Source organism: Balaenoptera physalus, assembly GCF_965194825.1.
Source record: "Balaenoptera physalus genome assembly, chromosome: 10".
Lineage (NCBI taxonomy): Eukaryota > Metazoa > Chordata > Mammalia > Artiodactyla > Balaenopteridae > Balaenoptera > Balaenoptera physalus.
The window spans coordinates 14,643,746-14,667,002 of NC_138889.1; the positions used below are offsets into that span (position 1 = coordinate 14,643,746).

The 23,257-nt window shown below is 49.8% G+C and overlaps 1 protein-coding gene and 1 long non-coding RNA gene across 5 annotated transcripts in view; one reads left to right on the forward strand and one right to left on the reverse strand.

The window, feature by feature from the left end:
- HYOU1 (hypoxia up-regulated 1) overlaps positions 1-11,377 on the forward strand; it is a 25,565-nt gene extending 14,188 nt beyond the window's left edge. For 3 of the 4 annotated variants that reach the window (XM_082411061.1, XM_082411060.1, XM_082411059.1), the window contains exons 2-26: positions 433-530; positions 771-864; positions 1,043-1,121; positions 1,277-1,431; positions 1,554-1,630; positions 2,393-2,574; positions 2,819-2,934; positions 4,060-4,252; positions 4,467-4,601; positions 4,759-4,841; positions 4,929-5,061; positions 5,234-5,421; positions 5,652-5,790; positions 6,327-6,387; positions 6,543-6,622; positions 7,022-7,207; positions 7,351-7,523; positions 7,603-7,690; positions 7,820-7,942; positions 8,091-8,224; positions 8,305-8,389; positions 9,036-9,276; positions 9,371-9,418; positions 9,685-9,735; positions 9,869-11,377. In XM_082411061.1, the coding sequence (XP_082267187.1) occupies positions 440-530; positions 771-864; positions 1,043-1,121; positions 1,277-1,431; positions 1,554-1,630; positions 2,393-2,574; positions 2,819-2,934; positions 4,060-4,252; positions 4,467-4,601; positions 4,759-4,841; positions 4,929-5,061; positions 5,234-5,421; positions 5,652-5,790; positions 6,327-6,387; positions 6,543-6,622; positions 7,022-7,207; positions 7,351-7,523; positions 7,603-7,690; positions 7,820-7,942; positions 8,091-8,224; positions 8,305-8,389; positions 9,036-9,276; positions 9,371-9,418; positions 9,685-9,735; positions 9,869-9,930 (2,997 nt within the window). In that variant the 5' untranslated portion in view covers positions 433-439 and the 3' untranslated portion in view covers positions 9,931-11,377. The remainder of the gene's footprint in view (positions 1-432; positions 531-770; positions 865-1,042; positions 1,122-1,276; positions 1,432-1,553; positions 1,631-2,392; positions 2,575-2,818; positions 2,935-4,059; positions 4,253-4,466; positions 4,602-4,758; positions 4,842-4,928; positions 5,062-5,233; positions 5,422-5,651; positions 5,791-6,326; positions 6,388-6,542; positions 6,623-7,021; positions 7,208-7,350; positions 7,524-7,602; positions 7,691-7,819; positions 7,943-8,090; positions 8,225-8,304; positions 8,390-9,035; positions 9,277-9,370; positions 9,419-9,684; positions 9,736-9,868) is intronic. The other variant, XM_082411062.1, reaches the window with a different exon arrangement.
- On the reverse strand, positions 11,186-23,231 carry LOC309637117. Its single transcript, XR_014250419.1, has 2 exons — positions 23,124-23,231; positions 11,186-13,920 (listed from the first exon to the last, which is right to left on the reverse strand). It is a non-coding gene; the product is annotated as an uncharacterized lncRNA (long non-coding RNA).
- Between the last annotated feature and the right edge of the window lie 26 nt (positions 23,232-23,257).

Genomic DNA, 23,257 nt, shown 5'->3' on the forward strand with positions numbered 1-23,257 from the left:
CCCGTCCAGGCCCGGCCCGGCTTTCCCCGCCAGCAGGGGAGCTCCAGGTGTAGGAAGGTAGTTGAGTCCTGGGCGGGGATCCCTGGCCGCACCCCAGGTGTCTGACAGCAGGGACAGTGCTGGGGTGCGCCAGTTGCTGCCTATGCTGTGGACGGAAGGCCCTGGTCTCCTTTCTCCTGTCCTGTTACGTTTATTTAGGGATGTGGTGGCTGGCGGCCAGGATCTCTGCTGTTTCACCTGGGCCTTTGTGTGGGCACTTCTGAGAATGCTGAGAGTGCTTGGTTCTCATTGGGAGGGAGGGGATGGGATGTAGACTGCTCTGCCCTGGGTGAGGAGAGAGTAGGTATGAATCTTAAAGCTCTGTTCTGGATGAGGTTCTGCCTCCTTCACTCAGGGCATCCAGTTACAAGTGTTGTTTTTCTCCTCCCCCAGAGACACAATGGCAGCCACCGTCAGGAGGCAGAGGCCGAGGAGGCTAGCCTGTTGGGCCTTGATGGCTGTGCTCTTGGCAGACCTGTTGGCACTGAGTGGTGTGTACCCCAACAGAGGCATCAAAAGAAATTTAAACGAGTGAATGTTGGATGATACATGGTGGGAAGGGGGAAAGAAGCTGGTGGTGGGAAACTCTGGACTCTTAGGTTGCCAGACCCAGACCTTTTTCTTTGTCTATTGCTGTCTTACTTTCTCCATAGAAAGAAGTGTGCTTTGATTAGCGGGGCCTCAGGAAGTGGGGAAAGAGGGGCTAATTGACAAATCTGTTTCCCCTTCAGACACGCTGGCAGTGATGTCTGTGGACCTGGGCAGTGAGTCAATGAAGGTGGCCATTGTCAAACCTGGAGTGCCCATGGAGATTGTCTTGAACAAGTGAGGGCGGCCGCAGTGTCGGGTGGGGAAAGGGAGTCTGCGCCCCAAGCCACAGTGTGTTCTTCGTAGTGCCCTCGGCAGACTTTGGTGTCTGCACGATTGATTGTATGTGGGGTGTTGAGGCTCCTGAGAACACACCCTGCCATAGGCACCTGGTCCCATTGTCTCTTTTCCACAGGGAATCCCGGAGGAAAACCCCAGTGACTGTGACCCTGAAAGAAAATGAAAGATTCTTTGGAGACAGTGCAGCAAGCATGGTGAGCTAGCAGCCCGCCCCCTTCCCAGAAGCAGTGGGCAGAGGAGAGGAGGTAACAGACCCCAGAGTCTGTTCCCTGATCGATCTCTGAGGTAGGAGGTAGGTGATGGCCAGCTTGGGAGCTTAATACTCTGCTTCTTCTTTACCTCCTCTCAGGCCATCAAGAATCCAAAGGCTACGCTGCGATACTTCCAGCACCTCCTGGGGAAGCAGGAGAATAACCCCCACGTAGCCCTTTACAGAGCTCGTTTCCCCGAGCATGAGCTGGGCTTCGACCCACAGAGGCAGACTGTGTACTTCCAAATCAGCCCGTGAGTGCCCTGCTGGGAAGGGTGGGCTCAGCGGGCCTGATGGGGTCCGCATTGCATGTGCTCACCATTGTCTTTGCCTCGATGCCTGGCTTTCCTTGCCTCTAACTGCTTCCTTCCCCCAGGCAGCTGCAGTTCTCACCTGAGGAGGTCCTCAGCATGCTTCTCAATTACTCCCGTTCTCTGGCTGAAGATTTTGCAGGTGAGCGGCCAAGATGGGGCCAGTGGGAGCCAGGTTCCCTAGGGACTCAAATGGAGGTAGTTTTGCCTCCCAGGGAATATTTGGCAACGTCTGATGACATTTTTGGTTGTCACAACTGGGGAGCTACTGCTTCTGGTATCTACCCAGTAGAAGCCAGGGGTGCTGCCAGACATCCTAGACTGCACAGGCCTGCCCCCCAAACCAAAGAATTATCTGGCCCAGAGACTTCCCTGGCAGTCCAGTGGTTAAGACTCCATGCTGGGCTTCCCTGGTGGCGCAGTGGTTGAGAATCTGCCTGCCAATGCAGGGGACACGGGTTCGAGCCCTGGTCTGGGAAGATCCCACATGCCGCGGAGCAACTGGGCCCGTGAGCCACAATTACTGAGCCTGCATGTCTGGAGCCTGTGCTCCGCAACAAGAGAGGCCGCGATAGTGAGAGGCTCACACACCGTGATGAAGAGTGGCCCCCGCTTGCCACAACTAGAGAAAGCCCTCGCACAGAAACGAAGACCCAACACAGCCATAAATAAAATAAATAAATAAATAAAAAAAAAAAAAAAAAAAAGACTCCATGCTTCTACTGCAGGGGGCACGGGTTTGATCCCTGGTGGGAGAACTAAGGTCCCGCATGCCGCACAGTGCCACCAAGAAAAAAAAAGAGAGAGAGAATTATCTGGCCCGAAACATCAATTGTGCTGAGACTGGGAATCCCTCCTCTAAGGTGTGAAGCTGGTGGGAACTCTGTTCTGTTGTCCCTTGTAGAGCAGCCCATCAAGGATGCAGTGATCACCGTGCCAGCCTTCTTCAATCAGGCTGAGCGCCGAGCTGTGCTGCAGGCTGCGCGCATGGCTGGCCTCAAAGTGCTTCAGCTCATCAACGACAACACTGCCACTGCCCTCAGCTATGGTGTCTTCCGCCGGAAAGATATCAACAGCACTGCCCAGGTGAGCCAGGGAGGAACTGCTGACCAGACTTCCAGCGTGGCTGAGTCTGATGATGGAGGCCATTTGGCTCGTTTTGCATCTTGTTTCTATGGCTGGCCCTTGACAAAATGAGGCAACAGCCCTCAACCCCTTTTGGAGCTGTTTGGCTTTCATTTGAGAGTTGGTGCAGCCCCTTGCAGGCAGGGAGGCATGCACCCTGGAGTTGAATAAGGTTCCTGTGACAGTGGCCTTGATGTCTCTACAGAATATCATGTTCTATGACATGGGCGCAGGCAGCACTGTGTGTACCATCGTGACCTACCAGACAGTGAAGACTAAGGATGCAGGGATGCAGCCGCAGCTGCAGATCCGCGGAGTGGGGTAAGTGGGTGCTGGTAGGAGGGCTGCTTGCTGAGATACCCTCGGGTCAGGGGTTTCTTCTCAGAGGGGCAGCTGCCTCACTTTCCTGCTCCCTGCAGGAAAGCTCTCCTGGTTAAAGCATCAGTCCTCATAGGGTACCTCTCCTGAAGAGCAAGGGGTAGATGGAAATTGGGGGAGGACAGTTTGGGAAGATTGAAGGGCAGAGAACGTCCCAAGCTGCTTCTGAGGAAACCCACACGGCCATAGGCCATATGTGGAGTGTCAGATTCAATTATTTTTTTGTTCTCGTCATTCCCAGTTTACTTATCACTGGCGTTATCTTATTTCACGAACCCATTCTTTCCTGTCCATCTTTACTGCCTCTATGCTAGTCCAAACCACCATCGCCTCTTACCTGCAGAGTTGAAGATCTCCCCGCTGCCAGTGTGGCCTCCCTCCAGTTCTCTCTCCACATTTCAGCCAGAGGGTTCTTTTCAAAATGTCAACCTGACTGTATCTTGTTTCTTTAAAAACCCTACAGTGGCTTCAAACCTTTGCCTTGGCCTATAAGGCTGTGCCTCTGTGCTCCCGGGCTCCTCCTGCTTGGCTCTGACCCTGAGCCTCTTGCTCTTTGAGCTCCAGCCATCCTTGCTCTCCAGGGAACTTACACACCGCACTCTCTCTCACCTCACAGTTCTTATGCATGCTTTTCCCTCTGTCTAGAATGTTCTTTCCTCTTCATCTAGTTAACCTCAACTCATCTTTCAGGTGTCAGCTCAAGCATCACTTATTCACAGAACTTTTCCTGACCTCTCTAAATAGCTGAGATTTTCCATATATACGTTTAGTGGCGTTGTTTTACTCTCTGTCATAACACATAGGATGGTTAAAATTTCACATTTGTATGATTATTTGGTTGCTAGATTATAAACTCTTTGACAGCAGGGGGCTTGTCTTGTCTTTTTCTTCTCACAGTTGCATCTCCAGAGACAAATACGTAGTTTGATGCTCAGTAGGTACAGTTGAATGAACGGGCAGATGCTTATCGCTGTGAGGTGTCAGCCGTGTGGGTGAAGGCCAGGTTCTGTGCAGGTGAAGGAGTCCTGTGTGTTCCTCATGCTTTTCCTTGTTCCCTTTCCTGCCCAGGTTTGACCGCACCCTGGGGGGCCTGGAGATGGAGCTCCGGCTGCGTGAGCACCTGGCCGGGATTTTCAACGAGCAGCGCAAGGGCCAGAGAGCGAAGGACGTGCGGGAGAACCCCCGCGCTATGGCCAAGTTGCTGCGTGAGGCCAATCGACTCAAGACCATCCTGAGTGCCAATGCCGATCACATGGCCCAGGTGCTCACATGTGGCTGCTTGAGGGCAAATATTCCCCACCCAGAGGGTGGAGGATCCCGCCACGCTGAGCTAAACTCCTTGTGCCTGGTGTGGCCCATTCCTTCTTCCTGTGCTTCCTTCCATCCTCCCAAAGTCCTGTTCCCTTGGTGTCTGACCTGCTCACTCAGAGAGCAGGACCTGGGTGAGAACTCTGACCCTCCTCATCCTCCCGCAGATCGAAGGCCTGATGGACGATGTGGATTTCAAGGCGAAGGTGACTCGGGCAGAGTTTGAAGAGCTGTGTGCAGACCTGTTTGAGCGGGTGCCTTGGCCCGTGCAGCAGGCCCTGCAGAGTGCCGAGATGAAGCTGGTGAGGGGGTCGTCGAGGAGGGCATGGCGGGGAGGCAGGTGGGATAGAAAGCGATGAGGTGGCAGGAAGGAGGGAGCAGGAACGTCAGGGAGCAGTCAGTGCTGAGGAGGAGGGTTAACTCGTGCTGACCCATCTCCCATTCTTTCTCCCCCTGCAGGATGAGATTGAGCAGGTCATCCTAGTGGGTGGGGCCACTCGGGTCCCCAGAGTTCAGGAGGTGCTGCTGAAGGCTGTGGGCAAGTGAGTGTGGGGGGCTGGAGGGCTGAGGGGAGGCGGGCCGGGCTGGGAGCTGCAGGTGGATGGTGCTGAGGCTTGGGATGCTCACAGGGAGGAGCTGGGCAAGAACATCAACGCCGACGAGGCCGCCGCCGTGGGGGCTGTGTACCAGGCAGCGGCGCTCAGCAAAGCCTTCAAGGTGAAGCCGTTTGTTGTCCGAGACGCGGTGATCTACCCCATCCTGGTGAGTAAGCCTGTCGGATGGGGTGACAGGCTCCCTTTACCTCTTCCAGGGCCGTCTCCCCTGTCTGCTCTAGACTGTCCGTCTGTCTTCCTGCCATTGGTGTTCCCCGCCCTTCTTCCCCTGAGACCCTCCTCTGCTTCTCCAGCGTACCTCCCCTCTGCCTGCCGTGTAGGTGGAGTTCACGAGGGAAGTGGAGGAGGAGCCTGGAGTTCGCAGCCTGAAGCACAATAAGCGCGTCCTCTTCGGCCGGATGGGGCCCTACCCTCAACGCAAAGTCATTACCTTTAACCGCTACAACCATGACTTCGACTTCCACATCAACTATGGTGACCTGGGCTTCCTGGGGCCTGAGGATCTTCGGTGAGGGGGTGGGGCAGGGAGAGGGCTCCAGGGAGGGAGGGTTTGGGGTCGGAGGGTGACACAGGGGAAGCAGGCTGTGGGCTTGGTCTGGGGGTTGGGCTGAGCTTCTCCTCTGGGAGGAGCTTCCATCCCGAGGGTGTCCTCGGGGAGGGCCCCGCATCTCGTGCTGGGAGGCTGTTTAGGCTAGAGCTGGGGGGGCTCCCCTTAATGGCTCTCTCCTCCCCACGCAGGGTATTTGGCTCCCAGAATCTGACCACGGTGAAGCTAAAAGGTGTGGGTGAGAGCTTCAAGAAGTATCCCGACTATGAGTCAAAGGGTATCAAGGCTCATTTCAACCTGGATGAGAGTGGCGTGCTCAGCCTAGACAGGGTGAGAGCAGGAGACCCCGTGTGCAGGGCGGGGGCCCAGGCCCCAGCAGCCTTTTCCAGAGCAGTTTCTCATGGTATTAGAACGTGATAAATGAAACGGGTTCTGGAGTTGGGTAAACCTTAGGTTAAACAAAGCTAACCAGGGACCTGGTATGGGCCGTCTCAGAGCCTGTAAATGCTCGTGACTGTTACAAGTTTCAGGATCTGTAGAATGGTTGAGGAACCTGTTTTTAAAGAACGGTTCTGGGGGTTAATATCTTTCAGAACATCCTGGGGCAATAATAGCCCATTCGGTTGAGTGGAGAAGTGTGAGGGTGGGCGGGCGAGGAGCTACGGTCCCCTCCTCAAAGGGCTCATAATCACCAGGGTTGGCGGTGACTCCATCCAAGAGCCCGTAGAAGGAGGCAGGTGAGAGAGCAGGCCGGCACACCTGGGAGTCACCTGGATGTGCCTCAGCAGTCACCCGCCAGGCAGGATGTTTGTGGAGAAGAGGTGGCTTAGCGTGTGCGTTTCCTCACCTCGGATCCCTGTCTTCAGGTGGAGGCAGTGTTTGAGACGCTGGTGGAGGACAGCCCAGAAGAGGAATCTACCCTGACCAGTAAGATGAGTGTGCACACACGTGCCTGTGTTTGTGTGTGTGTGACAGGGTGTACTTGTGTGCATTTTGGGGAGGTGGGCGGGCCGTGCCCTTAGGGTTGGGGGTGGAGTCAATGCTGTGGTCCCCTTTAAGTCTTTGGGTTTTCTTCTTTCTAGAACTTGGCAACACCATCTCCAGCCTGTTTGGAGGTGGCACCACACAAGATACTAAAGAGAATGGTACTGACACTGTCCAGGTAAGGCCAGGATGGAGCCAAGGGAGCATGGAGGATGGTGCGTGGGACCAGGCGGAGGCAGCAGGGACAGGGGGTTGGAGTGGGCATCTCAGCTGCCTAGGATGTGATAGACCTACCCCTCCTCTCAGCCCAGGCCGAGTTCACCACACCCTTCTCTGGACTCGGAGCCGTCCCTGTGCTCGAGCTCCAAGGCCCACCCTCATCTCCAAGCGCTTTTCCTTTGTCCAGCTAGACTGCTGCCGATTTCCATACAGTGGTCCAATGTCTCCCCCAAGCTGTGTCATGGGCGGTGAGCCCCTCAAAGCAGAGCCGTGGGGACCTGGCGTTGCCGAGCCAGTCCTGATCCACAGGCTCTGCTAGTGACTATTGTGGGTGGGCGTGTCTGTGATTGTTTCCCAGGAGGAAGAGGAGGGGCCTGCTGAGGGGAGCAAGGCTGAGCCTGGAGAGCAAGCAGAGCTCAGGGAGGAAGCTGAGGCCCCAACAGAGGACACCTCTCCACCCCCACCCCCTGAGCCTAAGGGGGATGCAGCCCCTGAGGGAGAAGAGGCCGCAGAGAAAGACAACGGGGAAAAGCCCGAGGCCCAGGTGAGCTCTAGGCAGAGTGAGACCAGCCTGGACCCAGCGGTTAATGGGACAGGTGCCTGCCTTGCTTCTTGGCCCCCAGAGCCCTGCCTGTGGAGGATAGAAGGGCCAACACTTTCCCTGACATCTTGGTCTCGTCCCCCCAGAAGCCAAGTGAGAAGGGCGAGGCAGGGGCTGAGGGTGTCCCTCCAGCCCCAGAGGAAGAAAAGAAGCAGAAGCCGGCCCGGAAGCAGAGAATGGTGGAGGAGATCGGGGTGGAGCTAGTAGTCCTGGACCTGCCTGACTTGCGCCAGGATGAGCTGGCCCGCTCGGCCCAGAAGTGAGTAAAGGCTGCGAGTGCACGGAGGGTGCCCAGGGTGTGGAACGGAGCCCCTCATGCCTGCCGCCCCTGTCCACAGACTCCAGGACCTGACGCTCCGGGACCTAGAGAAGCAGGAACGGGAAAAAGCGGCCAACAGCTTGGAAGCATTCATCTTTGAGACACAGGTTGGTCGGCTGGGAAGCACACCTGCCCCAGGCCCTGTGTCTGGGGCTGGGGAGCAGGGAGGGGGTCCTGCTCCGTGAGCCTTGCCCCCAGGGCCTGCTGCATGCTTGCGCTCTTGTGCACCTCCCCAGGACAAGCTGTACCAGCCTGAGTATCAGGAAGTGTCCACCGAGGAGCAGCGTGAGGACATCTCTGGGAGACTCCGTGCCGCGTCCACCTGGCTGGAGGATGAGGGCTTTGGGGCCACCACGGTGGTGAGGGACCTCGCAGGACATGGCGGGCCGGATGGGAAAGGGAGGAGAGCTGGGGTGTGAGGCCATAGCGAAGGATGCAGGGCTGGCTCCAGGGCTGACATGTCGTCCCCTCAACCCTTCTGCCCTCTCCCTCCCCCACATCCATCAGATGTTGAAGGAGAAGCTGACCGAGCTGAGGAAGCTGTGCCAAGGCTTGTTTTTTCGGGTGGAAGAGCGCAAGAAGTGGCCCGAACGGCTGTCTGCCCTCGATAACCTCCTCAACCATTCCAGCATGTTCCTCACGTGAGCGGCCCCTTTGCTTTTCTTCCTCATTCAGTCCCGCCCTGTCCCTCCTGGACTGATGGTCTCCTCTCTGGCTGCAGGGGGGCCCGGCTCATCCCAGAGATGGACCAGATCTTCACGGAGGTGGAGATGACAACGTTAGAGAAAGTCATCAATGAGACCTGGGTAATCCCCGTGTAAATACTTAACTGGAGACTTACCTGTCGAGGCGGGCTGTCCTAGGCAGCGTGGGAGATGTGGAGAAACGGACAGCTGGCAGCCTCTGCCTCCGGGCTTGGCAGCTAATCTGGAAGGCAGAAGATGGTTGCGTTTGCGGCCATGTCGGATTAGTCCCAGACTAGGGTCATAGCCATGAGTCGTCAACCAGACGAGCAACAGAGCCCATCCCCATGAGGTTAGAGAAAGCTGCCTTGAGGAGCTGGGACTTGAGCTGGATGCAGAAAGTGGGCCAGGGTTTGGGGAGGTGAGAATGACTTGTCATGAGAAGCAGAAACTGTTTTGGACGTGGGGACTTCTTTTTTTTGAACCAGAGCTCAGAAGTGGAGAGATAAGGAGAAAATAATTAAGAGGTTCAGCTGTAGTTAGTCCATAGTAATAGGATGTAAGCCAGAAACGTGTAGTTTGGGACTCCCATGTGGAGAGCCTCGAATGCCATTCTGAGGGGTCTGCTTACTTCTGGGGCTGACGGCCACGGGCAGCAGTAATTTGGGGTCTGAGGGAAGAGCCTGAGGTTGGTTGGGGGGTGTATTTCACCTGGTACAGAGGCGTCTGCCATTTCCGTGGCTGGCTCTGAGCCTGTCCTCGCCCCCAGGCCTGGAAGAATGCAACCGTGGCCGAGCAGGCCAAGATTCCTGCCACAGAGAAGCCCGTGTTGCTCTCAAAAGACATCGAGGCCAAGATGATGGCCCTGGACCGTGAGGTGCAGTATCTGCTCAATAAGGCCAAGTTTGCCAAGCCCCGGCCCCGGCCCAAGGACAAGAATGGGACCCGGGCAGAGCCTCCCCTCAATGCCAGTGCCAGTGACCAGGGGGACAAGGTCATCCCTCCAGCAGGTGAGGGCAGGGTGCCTGGTTCCAGGTGCTACTGGGCAGCAAGAAGCTTTCCCTTCCTTCCCGGGACTACATTTTCCTCCTGGTTTCCCTCCAGGCCAGACTGAAGATGCAAAGCCCATCTCGGAACCTGAGCAAGAGACTCGTGAGTTGGGGAAACTGATTGGGAATATGGGCATCGCTTAGCCGAGGGGTCGGCAAACTGGCAGGTACAGCCTCTTTGCAGACGGCCCCTGAGCTATGAACGGCCTTAGAAGGTTATTTCCAAAAACGAAATATGGAAAGAGACCTAGTGTGGCTCACAAATCCTAAAATATTTACTATCTGGCTCTTTGCAGAAAAAGTTTGCCATCCCCTCTGTTAGCCCCTTCCTTCCTTTGCAGACACTAACCCATTCCTTCCCGAAAGCAGGATCTGAACCGGCAGACTCTGAACCTCTGGAGCTAGGGGGTCCCGCAGCAGGTGAGGGCAGAGCGGGAGACGGGAGGTACCGGGAAGCCTAGCAGCGTCTGGGGGGAGACGCCTGACCAGAACTGGGCCCGTTACCTCCATCTCACCTGCTTTTGTTCCTTTGCTCTCCCCCAACTCCCACCAGAATCTGAACAGAAAGAGCAGCCTACAGGACAGAAGCCAACTTTGAAGAATGATGAACTATAACCCCCGCCTCCTGGTTCCCCGGTTCCCCGCTGTCCCTGCCCCCTTCTCTTACCACCTCTATTTATTAAACACCAAGGGCTGGGGGAGGGGTTGGTCCCGCCCTCAGAGGCTCAAGTTCCTCTTCTCTCACCTGTGATGGGAGGTGTAGAGAAGGGGAAGGAAGGGACAGCTCACCAGTTCTTCTGGAGTAGTTCTGTGGTTAAAACTGAAATTGTTCCGTTCCCCAATCCCACCTTCTGGTTCCCTACCCATCCAGGCCCTAGTTTGGGAAAAATCACTATTAGGTTCTTAATTCTTCGCCTGTGGGTAGGTGAGAGGATGGCCATCGGTAGTTGGTTGACAGACCTGGTAGTGGGAAGGGTGTCCTGGCTTATTAGAGGGTCTCCAGTCTTTTCTGGTCATCCTTCCCTCCCTCCCTCCTTCCACCACGAGATCAATGCCACACAGGCCAGTGTCTGCAGAGCCTTGGTTACCAGGTTTGATTTCTGAGCGCCTGTCTGTGCTCTTGCCTCCTCCAAGGTTTTTTCTCTAAAAACCCCCGCCCCCATGCCTCCTCCCCGTGGGTCTCCTTGGCTTCCTCTTGCAAGTTCGGCAGTCCTCTGCCTCTAGGCCAGAGCCCTTCCATCTGGACTGCCTAAGTCAATCTAGGTCGACTCCCACCCACACATACAACCCCCGGTGGCCAGAGTAGGCAGGGAGAAAGTGAAGAAGGGAATCCAGCTGCCTCTCCAGGGAGTGAGATGTGTGAAAACCCTGTAGCTCCCCAACCTGTGGACTCTTGGGCCTAGGAAAGCCGTGTGCAGTGGCTGGCACAGGATGCCAGCGTCCTGCAAGCACTGTTGAAAACTGCATCTTCCTAGTAGCCTGGTACTCCATGGCCCTTTGACTTCCTGCCCCCATTCTCTCCGCTCCTGTTCTGCCCTCTCAGACAGAGCCTTTCCCTCATTTCCTGGCCCCCTGGGCTGACCAAAATGTGCTTTCTACTGTGAGCCCCTGTCCTAAGACCCTGGGGGCAGGAGAGACCATGGCGTGAATGTAAAAATGCCACCTCGCTCTATTGGAGGCAGGCCTTGTGGGGGGAAGGAAGAGGGTACAGGCTGGCCTTTCTTATTAATGTGTTGCTCTGCTGGGATGGGGGCCTTTTACCCACCACACCGATGTTGGGCAGCCTGCCCTCCAGGATCCCACCTGTAGCAGGAGCCAGGGCTGCCACCCCAACTCCCAGGGCAAGGGGGAGCCTGCTTGTGTCTGTCTCTTGTGTTTTTTTCCTCTTTTTTTTTCTTTTTTTTTGCCACATTGGCAGAAATGTGACCCAAGTGTCCTACCCTGTCCTGTATGTTTGAGTTGTTTCACTAGCAGTTGAGGCTGGTTGGACAGCTTTGAGTCAAGTTGTATTTTGCTCCACTGTTAATTGAAAAGCCGTTTCAATAAAATATTCTTTTCTACAGTTTTTTGTGCTGTGATTTTTTAAAAATATGTTTATTTCTTGAATATAAATAATGCATGTTTATAATGGAAAATTTGGAAGGTAGAAGTTTGAATAACAAAATTGCCTATAATACTACCACCAAAACATCATTAACGTTTTGGACTTAGTTGAGATTCATGTATGTAATTTTTCTTCATGAGAACAAAACTGTGGTTTTATTTTTCCCCTGACATCATTTGGATCCCTATATTCCAGGTATTTTTAGGTAATCATCCATCTTTAAGGTAACAACCTCATTTTACAAATAAGAAATCAGCAGTTCATAGAGGTTCAGAGGTCCAAGGAATCAGAGATATTAGGTGACTCAGCTAGGTTTGAACTTAATTCTGACCCAATAACCCTTCCATTATTACCCTGATACAAGAATGTGTTGCTAGAGCTTCATTACTCATAGCACAGTTAATTTGGGTTGTTCATCAGTTGTAATGGAGCCATGTTTTACCAAAGGAAAATCACTGTAATCATTAATTATTATTATTAACAACGGCCTCAGTCTTTTTTTTTTTTTGGTTGCAGTGGGTCTTAGTTGAGGCAGGTGGGCTCCTTAGTTGTGCAAACTCTTAGTTGTGGCATGCACGTGGGATCTAGTTCCCTGACCAGAGATCGAACCTGGGTCTCCTGTATTGGGAGCGTGGGGTCTTATCCACTGCGCAACCAGGGAAGTCCCTAGTCATTAATCATTCACATGTCTAAGCAGTTGAATAAAAAAATGACCATGAAGTTTATGTTTTTCTCTAAAGGTTGAACAATTCAGGCGACAAGTTTTGAACCTGCAAGTCTCTTTTTGTTTCCCAATAGACTTTTTTTAAGGGCAGTTTTAGTTTCACAGCAAAATTGAGCAGAAAGTACACAGTTCCTATATACCCTCTGGCTCCATACATGCTCAGCCAACCCCAGGATCAACATCCCACACCAGAGAGGGACGTTTGTTATAATATATGAACCTACACGTCATTATCACCCAAAGTTTACATTAGGGTTTACTCTTGGCATTGTACATTCTTCGGGTTTGGACACATGGATGATGAAACGTATCCGTTAACATGTCATACAGAGTACTTTCACTGCTCTAAAAATCCTCTGTGCCCTGCAAATCCATCCCTCCCTCCCCTTTAACTCCTGGCAACCACAGATCTTTTTACTGTCTCCATAGTTTTGCCCTTTCCAGAATGTCATGTAGTTGGAGTCATACAGTATGTAGTCTTTCCAGGTTGGTTTCTTTCGCTTAGTAACATGCATTTAAGGTTCCTCAATGTCTTTTCATGACTTGATAGCGCATTCATTTTTATTTATTTTTATTTTTGGCTGCACTGGGTCTTCGTTGCTGCCCACAGGCTTTCTCTAGTTGCGGCAAGCGGGGTCTACTCTTCGTTGCAGTGCGCAGGCTTCTCATTGCAGTAGCTTCTCTTGTTGCAGAGCACGGGCTCTAGGCGCGTGGGCTTCAGTAGTTGTGGCATGCGGGCTCAGTAGTTGTGGCTCGCGGGCTCTAGAGCACAGTCCCAGTAGTTGTGGCGCATGGGCTTAGTTGCTTCACGGCATGTGGGATCCTCCCGGACCAGGGCTCGAACCCGTGTCCCCTGCATTGGCAGGCGGATTCTTAACCACTGCGCCACCAGGGAAGTCCCATGGGAGGAGGGAGGGGTTTTGATGCCGAAAGCTCAGCTTCTCTGTACACCGGTGCCAAATCAAATCTTGGAGGCAGAGTTTTGGGTGAAGTAGAAAAGGATAGCTTTATTACTTTGCCAGGCAAAGGGGGATACAGCGGGCTCCTGCCTCGAAAAAGTATGTGTCCCAACCCAGGAGGATTTGATGAGGAGTTTTATGACAATAGTTCCCAAGGGTGGGGTTGCTGACAAGATTAGGGTGCAGGGTCTCAGAGTCTCAGGTGCTTGGTCTCCTAATCTTGATGAGCTTCTATGGTCCCTTTAGTCTTGTCTCAGGTGGTTTCTTGGCTGCTCCTCCCTTGATTAGTAACTATTTGAACCTGCCCTTTGGAACTCAGGGAAGGTCATGGAGGCTGGAGTCTTGCCTACAAGAAACGGGGGACAAAAAGGCCTCCGTGCCCGGGAGCCCCACAAGGCCTCGCTTGGTTTCAGTTTCTAGTATCTAATAGATAGATGTCAAGGATGCTGTTAAACATACTACAATGGACAGGACAACCCCCCACTACGAAGAATTCCCAGCCCCAAATGTCAATAGGGCTGATGTTGAGAAGCCCTGATTTAAATTCCCAAATATTATCTTCCTTCAATTCTTTGCCAATATGTGTGGGAAGCAGCATCGTTCATTGATTAAGAATATGGGTTTTAGGAACTGGGCTGCTGGCTGTTCCTGAGACAAATCTTTTGGCTTTGATCTTTCTTACCTTTTTAAAGGAAGATGAGGGACTTCTCTGGTGGTTCAGTTGGTAAGACTCTGCGCTTCCAGTGCTTCCACTGCAGGGGGCGCGGGTTCAATCCCTGGTCAGGGAAACTAAGATCCCACATGCCCCATGGCCAAAACTAAAAAAAAATTAAAGGAAGATAAGACCCAAGCTCGGATGATTTCTAAAACCAACACAGTATTAGTACTTTAATTTTGCCAACCTGATAGATGAAAAGTGGCATCAGGGCTTCCCTGGTGGCACAGTCGTTACGAATCCACTGCCAATACAGGGGACACGGGTTTGAACCCTGGTCCGGGAAGACCCCACATGACGTGGAGCAACTAAGCCTGTGCGCCACAACTAGTGAGCCTGCGCTCTAGAGCCCACGAGCCACAATTACTGAAGCCCACGCGCCTAGAGCCTGTGCTCTGCAACAAGAGAAGCCACTGTAATGAGAAGCCTGCGCACCGTAACCAAGAGTAGCCCCCGCTCGTCACAACCAGAGAAAGCCCATGCACAGCAACGAAGACCCAACACAGCCAAAAAAAAAAAAAGAAAAATGGCATCAATTTATTTCAGGATTGAGGTTGAGCATCTTATTTAAGAGCTGTTTATAGAAAGGGTAGACAGCAGAAGCAAGAACTACAATCCTGCAGCCTGTGGAACAAAAACCACATTCACAGAAAGATAGACAAGATGAAAAGGCAGAGGGCTATGTACCAGATGAAGGAACAAGATAAAACCCAAGAAAAAAACCTAAATGAGAGCTTCCCTGGTGGCGCAGTGGTTGAGAATCTGCCTGCCACTGCAGGGGACACGGGTTCGAGCCCTGGTCTGGGAGGATCCCACATGCCGCGGAGCGACTGGGCCCGTGAGCCACAGTTGCTGAGCCTGCGCGTCTGGAGCCTGTGCTCCGCAACGAGAGAGACCGTGATAGTGAGAGGCCCGCGCACCGCGATGAAGAGTGGCCCCCAATTGCCGCAACTAGAGAAAGCCCTCGCGCAGAAACGAAGACCCAACACAGCCATAAATAAATAAATAAATAAATAAAATTAAAAAAAAAAAACTATCTTCATAATAATACTGAGATGTAATTTGCCTTTTTTTTTTTTTTTTTAAATTTATGGCTGTGTTGGGTCTTCGTTTCTGCGCGAGGGCTTTCTCTAGTTGCGGCAATTGGGGGCCACTCTTCATCGCGGTGCGCGGGCCTCTCACTATCACGGTCTCTCTCGTTGCGGAGCACAGGCTCCAGACGCGCAGGCTCAGCAACTGTGGCTCACGGGCCCAGTCGCTCCGCGGCATGTGGGATCCTCCCAGACCAGGGCTCGAACCCGTGTCCCCTGCAGTGGCAGGCAGATTCTCAACCACTGCGCCACCAGGGAAGCCCATGAAGATAGTTTTGACCTCCCTGACCCTCCCAAAAGATCTTTTAGGGTCCAAAGATTACATTTTGAGAACCACTGCCTTAGTCTATCCAGAGTTTGAGCTGATTTGATTGGACTGTCGTGTTTTTTGTTTTTTGTTTTTGGCTGGGCCGGGTGGCTTGCATGATCTCAGTTCCCCCAACCAGGGACTGAACCTGGGCCATGGCAGTGAAAGCCGGGAATCCTAACCACTACGCCACCAGTGCCCAGTTGGACTGTCGTCTTTGTGAAGGTTGTGGTATTTCATGTTGGCCCTTATTCCCAGAGTGCAATCCATCAGGTGCCCTAAATTAATGCCTGGGCTGGTTTTCATGCTGCCTTCTCCTTGATGGCCTTGAACTTCATTTTTTGTCCTCCAAATCCTAGACTTCTGAAAGCAGTGCTGAGCTTCCCTTCATTATTTTGGATTGCAAATGCCTTCGTGATGCAAACAGCACCAAACGTTGTGTTCACTTCTTTGGGCTTCTCTTCACTCTGGGATCTTGACCTCTGTGGCAGATTGACTGCAAGAAATGACTGTAGTTCTTCATCTACAACTTTTGCAATGGATTTTGGAACTCCTTTCATGAAGAGGTAGAGTCTATTTCTCCATCCCTTGAATTTTGGGTGGTCTTAAGCCTGCTTTGGCCAATAGAAGATGACAGAAACAATACTGTGCCATTTCTGGAACTAGGCCTCACGAGGCTGGCATGCTTCGGTTCTGCCTCAGACCCCTGCTATGAGAATTGCCATGCTACTCTGCTGGAATATGCAAGACCACATGGAGTAGAGAGAGACTGTCTCACCTGAATCCATCCTAGATCAACCAGACACCAGCCATGCTACCTCCTGACTGCAGACACGTCAGCAGCCTGGCTTGGATCAGCAGAACTGTCCAGCTGACCCATGGACTTGTGAGCCACAATAAAATGCTTATTATGGTTTTAAACAACTAAGTTTTGGGGTGATTTTGTTATATAATAATAGCTAACTGCAAAAGCTAATTGATAACTTTCTGCTTTGGTAGCTCTTGGACACCTTCAAACACCAATTTTGTATTCTGACCAGCTTTTCTCTTTGTTATTGGTGGGAGGATTGGTCTGAAACAAGCTAGTCTGATGTTACTCAAAGCAAAACATCCTTGATGACATTGTTTTTCCTCATATTTTCATGAGTCTCCTTTATATTTTTGAGAATATTTAATATGTTGATTTTAGCTTCTTGGACCACAAATCTGCCTTGTCTGCTATAGGCTGTTCAATTTGTTTTATTTATTCTTTTTTAAAAAAAATTAATTTATTTATTTATTTTTGGCTGCATTGGGTCTTCATTGCTGTGCGCGGGCTTTCTCTAGTTGTGTTCTCTAGTTGTGGCGAGCGGGGGCTACTCTTTGTTGCGGTGCGCGGGCTTCTGGTTGCAGTGGCTTTTCTTGTTGCGGAGCACGGGCTCTAGGTGCGCAGGCTTCAGTAGCTGTGGCACACGGGCTCAGTAGTTGCGGCTCGCAGGCCCTAGAGTGCAGGCTCAGTGCACGGGCTTAGTTGCTCCACGGCATGTGGGATCTTCCCGGACCAGGGCTCGAACCCGTGTCCCCTGCATTGGCAGGCGGATTCTTAAACACTGCACCACCAGGGAAGCCCTGTTTTATTTATTCTTACAATGATTTCTTTCCTAGACTTTTTCCCCTTGGGCACATATTCCCCTAGGGATATTTGCCACTTTGGTGGATGGAGTTGTAAACAGGGACAAACATTCAGGGCATGAGCCACTCCAGGTGAAGCAGGCTTGCGTTTGGAGGAGGGTATGAGATGTAGAGCAGAGATGTTGAAATCATCCAGGGCAGTACAACTGCCTTTTGGGGAGCTCCCTTCCTCACTTAGAACCATTTTGCTGTTCAGGTTTTGAGGTGGTGGAGTAAATGCTAGGATGCAGCTAGTCTGCCTGTACCTGTGTTGAAAGCTGACGCCCCAACCTATTGATATCCAGTTGGCTGTTGTTTTCTACCCTTAAGCAGTAGCAGAGGCACACAGTGGACTGGCCCAGGTAATGTTGGGAGAGTGAGTAGCAGACCTAAAAACTCTGCCCTACTTTATCTCCTATCCACAGTTCATGGTCCCTGTCACTCTGGGCTGCCTTCTCCCACCCTCCACCCCTACTCCAAACACACACAGGACCTTATCATCCATTTTCCAGGGATGCCTCCATGTTTTCATGTTAATTTGACAGTTCCACCACCTGCCCTCCTATTTCTGAGTCTGGGTTTGGGTTGGCACTGGCAACGAACAGCCATTGATATTTACGTCAGATATATCTTTATTTATTTATTTTTAAAATTTTATTTATTTTTGGCTGCATTGGGTCTTCACTGCTGCGTGCAGGCTTTCTCTAGTTGTGGTGAGCGGTGGCTTCTCTTGTTGCAGAGCATGAGCTCTAGGCGCACGGGCTTCAGTAGTTGCAGCGCATGGGCTCAGTAGTTGTGGCACGCAGGCTCAGTAGTTGCAGCACGCAGGCTCAGTAGTTGCGGCTCGCAGGCTCTAGAGTGCAGGCTCAGTGCAAGGGCTTATTTGCCCCGTGGCATGTGGGATCTTAGTTCCCCGACCAGGGATCCAACCTGCATCCCCTGCGTTGGAAGGTGGATTCTTCACCACTGGACCACCAGGGAAGTCCCTGTTATTGTGTTTTAATTAATTTATTATTTATTTGGTTGCGCTGGGTCTTAGTTGTGGCATGCGGGCTCCTTAGTTGTGGCATGTGAACCCTTAGTTTCAGCATGCATGTAGGATCTAGTTCCCTGACCAGGGATCGGACCCAGGCCCCCTGCATTGGGAGTGCAGATTCTTAACCACTGTGCCACCAGGGAAGTCCCTCTTCAGTTGTTTTTAAGATTGGAAAACACTGCCTCATCCAGCGACTAATCTAGTGGTTTTATTTTCTTCAATGGCACTCTTTAATCTATCTGGGGTTTATTCTTTGTGGGGTATGCAATAGAAATCTAAATGGATTTTTTTTCTAAATAGCTAAACAATTATCTTACACCATTAATTAATTAATTACCCCCCCCCCAATTGATTTGGGATGTCTTCCTTATCATGGTTTAAATTATACATGTGAAGGTCTGCTTCTAGTACATCTTGTTCCTTTTAAATGCCTGGCTATGCTCTAAACCACATAATTATCATAATCTTACAATTGTTAATATTTGGCAGTGGAAATTCTCTTTACTCTTTTTTTTTTTTTAATTCGTTGAGTTTCTTACTCTGATGTTATTTATTTTCCCAGATGATCTTTAAAACAATTTTACCCAATTTCCAAGAAATCCTATTGGGATTTTGATTGGAATTGCTTTAAAAACCCCAAATGGAAGGAATTCCCTGGCGGTCCAGTGGTTAGCACGCCACGCTTTCACTGCCTGGGTTCAATACCTGGGTGGGGAACTAAGATCCCGCAAGCAGCGTGGCCGAAAAACAAAAAACAAAAAACTCCAAATGAATTTGGAAAGGATTGATGTTTTTACAGTATCAAAATCATAGTTTCTTCTTCAGGCATGTAGTATAATTTGCATTTATTCACGTTAGGTTTTATTATCCTGTAGCAAAGCCTGCTTACTTTTGGAGGATGTCATTGTCTTATTTCCTTTCCTTACTTTTCTTGGGAAATAAAGAGTGAGAAGACTAGCGTTTACGTCTCTACAATGTCCTGGCCATAAGATGCTTTACAATGTTTTCTCGTTTAATTCCCACAGTGATGCTGAGGTGGGTTAGATCGTCCATGTTTTATTTGAGGGAACTGAAATGGGAGAAGGCAGGGAAATAACTTAGAATGACCCCTGGCTGAAAGGAGGTTGAGGATTGTAGTAGCTACGGTGGTACTGCAGGCGTTGAAGGCCTGTTAAACTCTATTTCTGGGCCATTTTTCAGAGCTCTTGGCAGGTGTCTCTGTCCTCACATATGTGGCTGAGCAAACCTTGCCCAGACTTTCTAGCTCTGGCTGACCTCTGAGACCCACTCCCTTCCCCTCCAAGCCAACTAGCTGCATCAGCAGTGGCCAAGGCAAGATTCTGTGCCTACCTCTGCCTCTGAATCCCCATGGTTCTCTCTCTGGTAGGAATTTTTAGCACTTCCCATTGGAATTATGACTCTGTCCAGTTTCTATGCCTTCCATCTATTGCTCCTCAATTTGGCAAGCTAATTCTTACCAAACAGTTCTTTGAGTGTTTCATGCCTCTCAGCCCAAAATCCTTAACTCTATAAAACATGTTTATGCTATAATAGAAAAAAAATCAAGATATAAAAGTATTTAGGTGGTGTGAATAATTGTTCATCTAGCAATTTACTGAGTATTACAGTAGTGTTTTGTACCAAACACTTAGCTGGGTACAGTGGTAAAGGGGCCATAGTCCATCCTCAGGGATGGGTTATTTAAGTGTTGAGAACCCAATAGAAAAACACTTTAAAAAATCTCACAGGGCTTCCCTGGTGGCGCAGTAGTTAAGAATCTGCCTGCCAATTCAGGGGACACAGGTTCGATCCCTGGTCTGGGAAGATCCCACATGCTGCGGAGCAACTAAGCCTATGCGTCATAACTACTGAGCCAGAGCTCTAGAGCCTGCGAGCCACAACTACTGAGCCCGCGTGCCACAACTACTAAAGCTCATGTGCCTAGAGACCGAGCTCTGCAACAAGAGAAGCCACCGCAATGAGAGGCCCGCGCACCACGACGAAGAGTAGCCCCTGCTCGCCGCAACTAGAGAAAGTGCACGCGCAGCAACAAAGACCCAACACAGCCAAAAATAACTAACTAACTAAATAAATAAATAATAAAAAGAAGAAGAATACCAACTCATAAATACAGAAGGAATGATAGAATGAAAAATCCTTCACTTTGCAACCACCATATTAATAAATGATTCAGGAAAGAATCATCAATAGATGATAAAACCACTGGGTGAAAGATTGTTGAAACAGGAGGATATATCTGCAGTATCAAAGTATGGTCCCACTATAGATTACTAATTACAAAGAGGAAAAGTTTCCTCTAGTACAGAAATCAGGTGGACACCATTTTAACTAAATGATCAAATTTATCACATGCTTCCTGATGTGGTACACTGAGAAAGACACATTGTCATCTATATAGTACTTCTGCCAAAATTATTTAATATGATAGTATTGCAAACACAATCAGACATATCCATATGAGGGACATTCTGCAAAACAACTGACCTGGATTTTTGAAAAATATTAAAATCATGAAAGATTTCTTTCTCTTTCTTCCTTCCTTCCTTTAATGGGAAACTGATTTCTCTTTATTTAGGCCCTAGGAAGACAATTAAATTTGGTCACATATTACTTTTTAAAAAATCTAGTGTCAGGGGTTCCCTGGTGGTCTAGTGGTTAGGATTCTGGGCTTTCACTGCCATGGCCTAGGTTCAATCCCTGTTCTGGGAACTGAGATTCCACAAGCTGTGTGGCATGGCCAAAAAAAAAAAAAAGAAAGAAAAAAATCTAGTTTTACACAGATAGGACCAAAGTATCAGAGAAATAATTTCTTCTGTAAAAATTGGCCAACCTTTATAAAAAATCTAACATACAATGTAATTCAAATTATATAAAGACTGCTTGGGATCATAACAGTCTGAATGCATGATAGTTGCAATTCCATTCTAATAGGTGTGAAAATATTTGCTCTCCTGTGGCTTTGGTCCAAAAGAGGTGAGCTGAATCTGCAAGAATAAACTAAGTACCTGTGGACGAAGAATGTCGTATTAGTAAACAAAGGATGTTACAGCCATCAAGCCCTCAGCCACTGCAGCCACCACCAACTGTGCATCCTGAGGGGATTCAAAGGAGAAAAATAGGATGCTGGCCCAAAGAATTAATGTGCATATGAAAGGAATGATTTAAATGAGCCCAGACTCTTACATCTTCCAATACATAGAAAAGTCCTATATTCATTAACTTGAGATGTCTGGTTTTTCTTTGATTAACAGTAATCGTTTGATGTTCTGACAACCTAGTTTTTGCCCATATATCCTGGTTCCTCCCTTACCTCTTCAGAGCAGTTCCTCAGAGCTATCTGAGAGGCTGTCTTCCGGGCTTAAGTCCTCAGCAAGTCTACTGAATAAAACGCAATTCTCAACTTTTGTGTTGTGCATATTTTTTCAGTCGACATACCTAGTCTTTTGCCAACATTAATTTAGATTGCTATTGGTAGCAGAAATGTCCATGATGACTAGTTCTACTATAACGAAGTAAAATAAAAGAATTTTTTCTTTCGGCCACGCCGCGCGGCTTGTGGGATTCCCCGACCAGGGATCGAACCCGGGCCACAGCAGTGAAAGCACAGAGTCCTAACCACTGGACTGCCAGGGAATTTCCAATTAAAGAATAGTTATCATGAACACATCACAGTATCAGATAAACTTTTTATAACAGAAAAGTATGAAGAAAAAAAAAAGATTAAACAGCTACCACAAACAAAAAAATAGTCTCCCCCATAACTCTATTTGAAGGGGTAGAAAGTGCGATTAGAGGTTTATTAATGCTAATATGAAACGAAATTGAGTATTGTATTTATTTCTTATTTTATACAACTCTTACTCTTTATAACAATGTTTATAGTCACATCCATAAAAGTATGACCCACGGCATCTGAAAGCAAACACTCTGTAATTATTTAAAACGGGCTTTTAAAAAGTATAGTACTGGGCTTCCCTGGTGGCGCAGTGATTAAGAATCCGCCTACCAATGCAAGGAACAGGGGTTCCAGCCCTGGTCCGGGAAGATCCCACATGCCGTAGAGCAACTAAGCCCGTGCGCCACAACTACTGAGTCTGCGCTCTAGAGCCCGAGAGCCACAACTACAGAAGCCCGCGCACCTAGAGCCTGTGCTCCGGAACAAGAGAAGCCACCGCAACCAGAAGCCCGCGCACCACAGCGAAGAGTAGCCCCGCTCACCGCAACCAGAGACAGCCTGTGTGCATCAAGGAAGACCCAACGCAGCCAAAAATAAAATAAATAAAATAAAAGTAAATAAATTTATTTAAAAAAATTCAACTGAGTAAATTCTAAAAATCTTATTGGCTTTATTCAACAATTTATGAATCAGGACACGTCCAATCTAGCAGCTAGAAAGGCGCTCTGAAGAGCTGTACAAAATGAAAGCCTTTTATAGGTAGCAGGGAACAGGAACAAGGAATTAAACTAGGCAAAAAGCAGATTGGCTATTACCAGGTTACTTCGCTTTAGGGAATGGCAGGGGGGTCTATAGGTAGATGACATAACTAAATAACTAGTGCTGAGCAGGCGATTCCTTTTTTATTTTCTTTTTGTGGCGGCACCACATGGCATGTGGGATCCTAGTTCCCCAACCAGGATCGAACCCAGGCCCCCTGCCTTGGAAGCACGGAGTCTTATCCACTGGACCGCCAGGGAAGTCCCAGGTGATTGACTTATTTAAGATTCCACTTCTGGGAGAGCCAAAACTGTAATTAAGTCTCCCTTTGGTGATGTGGGGCTTAGCATAAGCAACTCCATTTTGGACCTGTTGTGTTTTTAACATCACTCTAAAAGAGCTTTACTCTCAACTTTGAAGCACTTATTTCAGCAATTCTCTGATGGACTCTGTGAAAGCAATTATCTAAATTTTCTGAACTCCTATCTGAATCTTCTATTGAATCCTCACAACCACCCTATGAGGTTGGTAAGAAACTGGGGCTCATAGAGATTATTAATTACCCAGGGTCATGCTGTCAGAAGCAGCGCGTCCGGGATTCGAATTTAAGTTTTACTCAGGGCCCATACTTTAAACACGCTGGCTATTTTGTTTTAACTCTGTCTGCAATAGTCTGACCACAGATAAATGTTCAAATTGTGCTTACTGAGGACTGCATTAATTTCTTACAGAAAATACTGTGTTCTCTTACAAGATGTTTCCCTACCGTGAACAACTCGGGAACAGTAATTGGTAGCTGGAGGCACTCACTGATTTGGTTTGTCGAATGCCATTAGTTAAGAAGGGAACGTACGACTCCAGCCCCTAAGGGGCGCTGTCTTCGCCCAACGACCAGCGTGA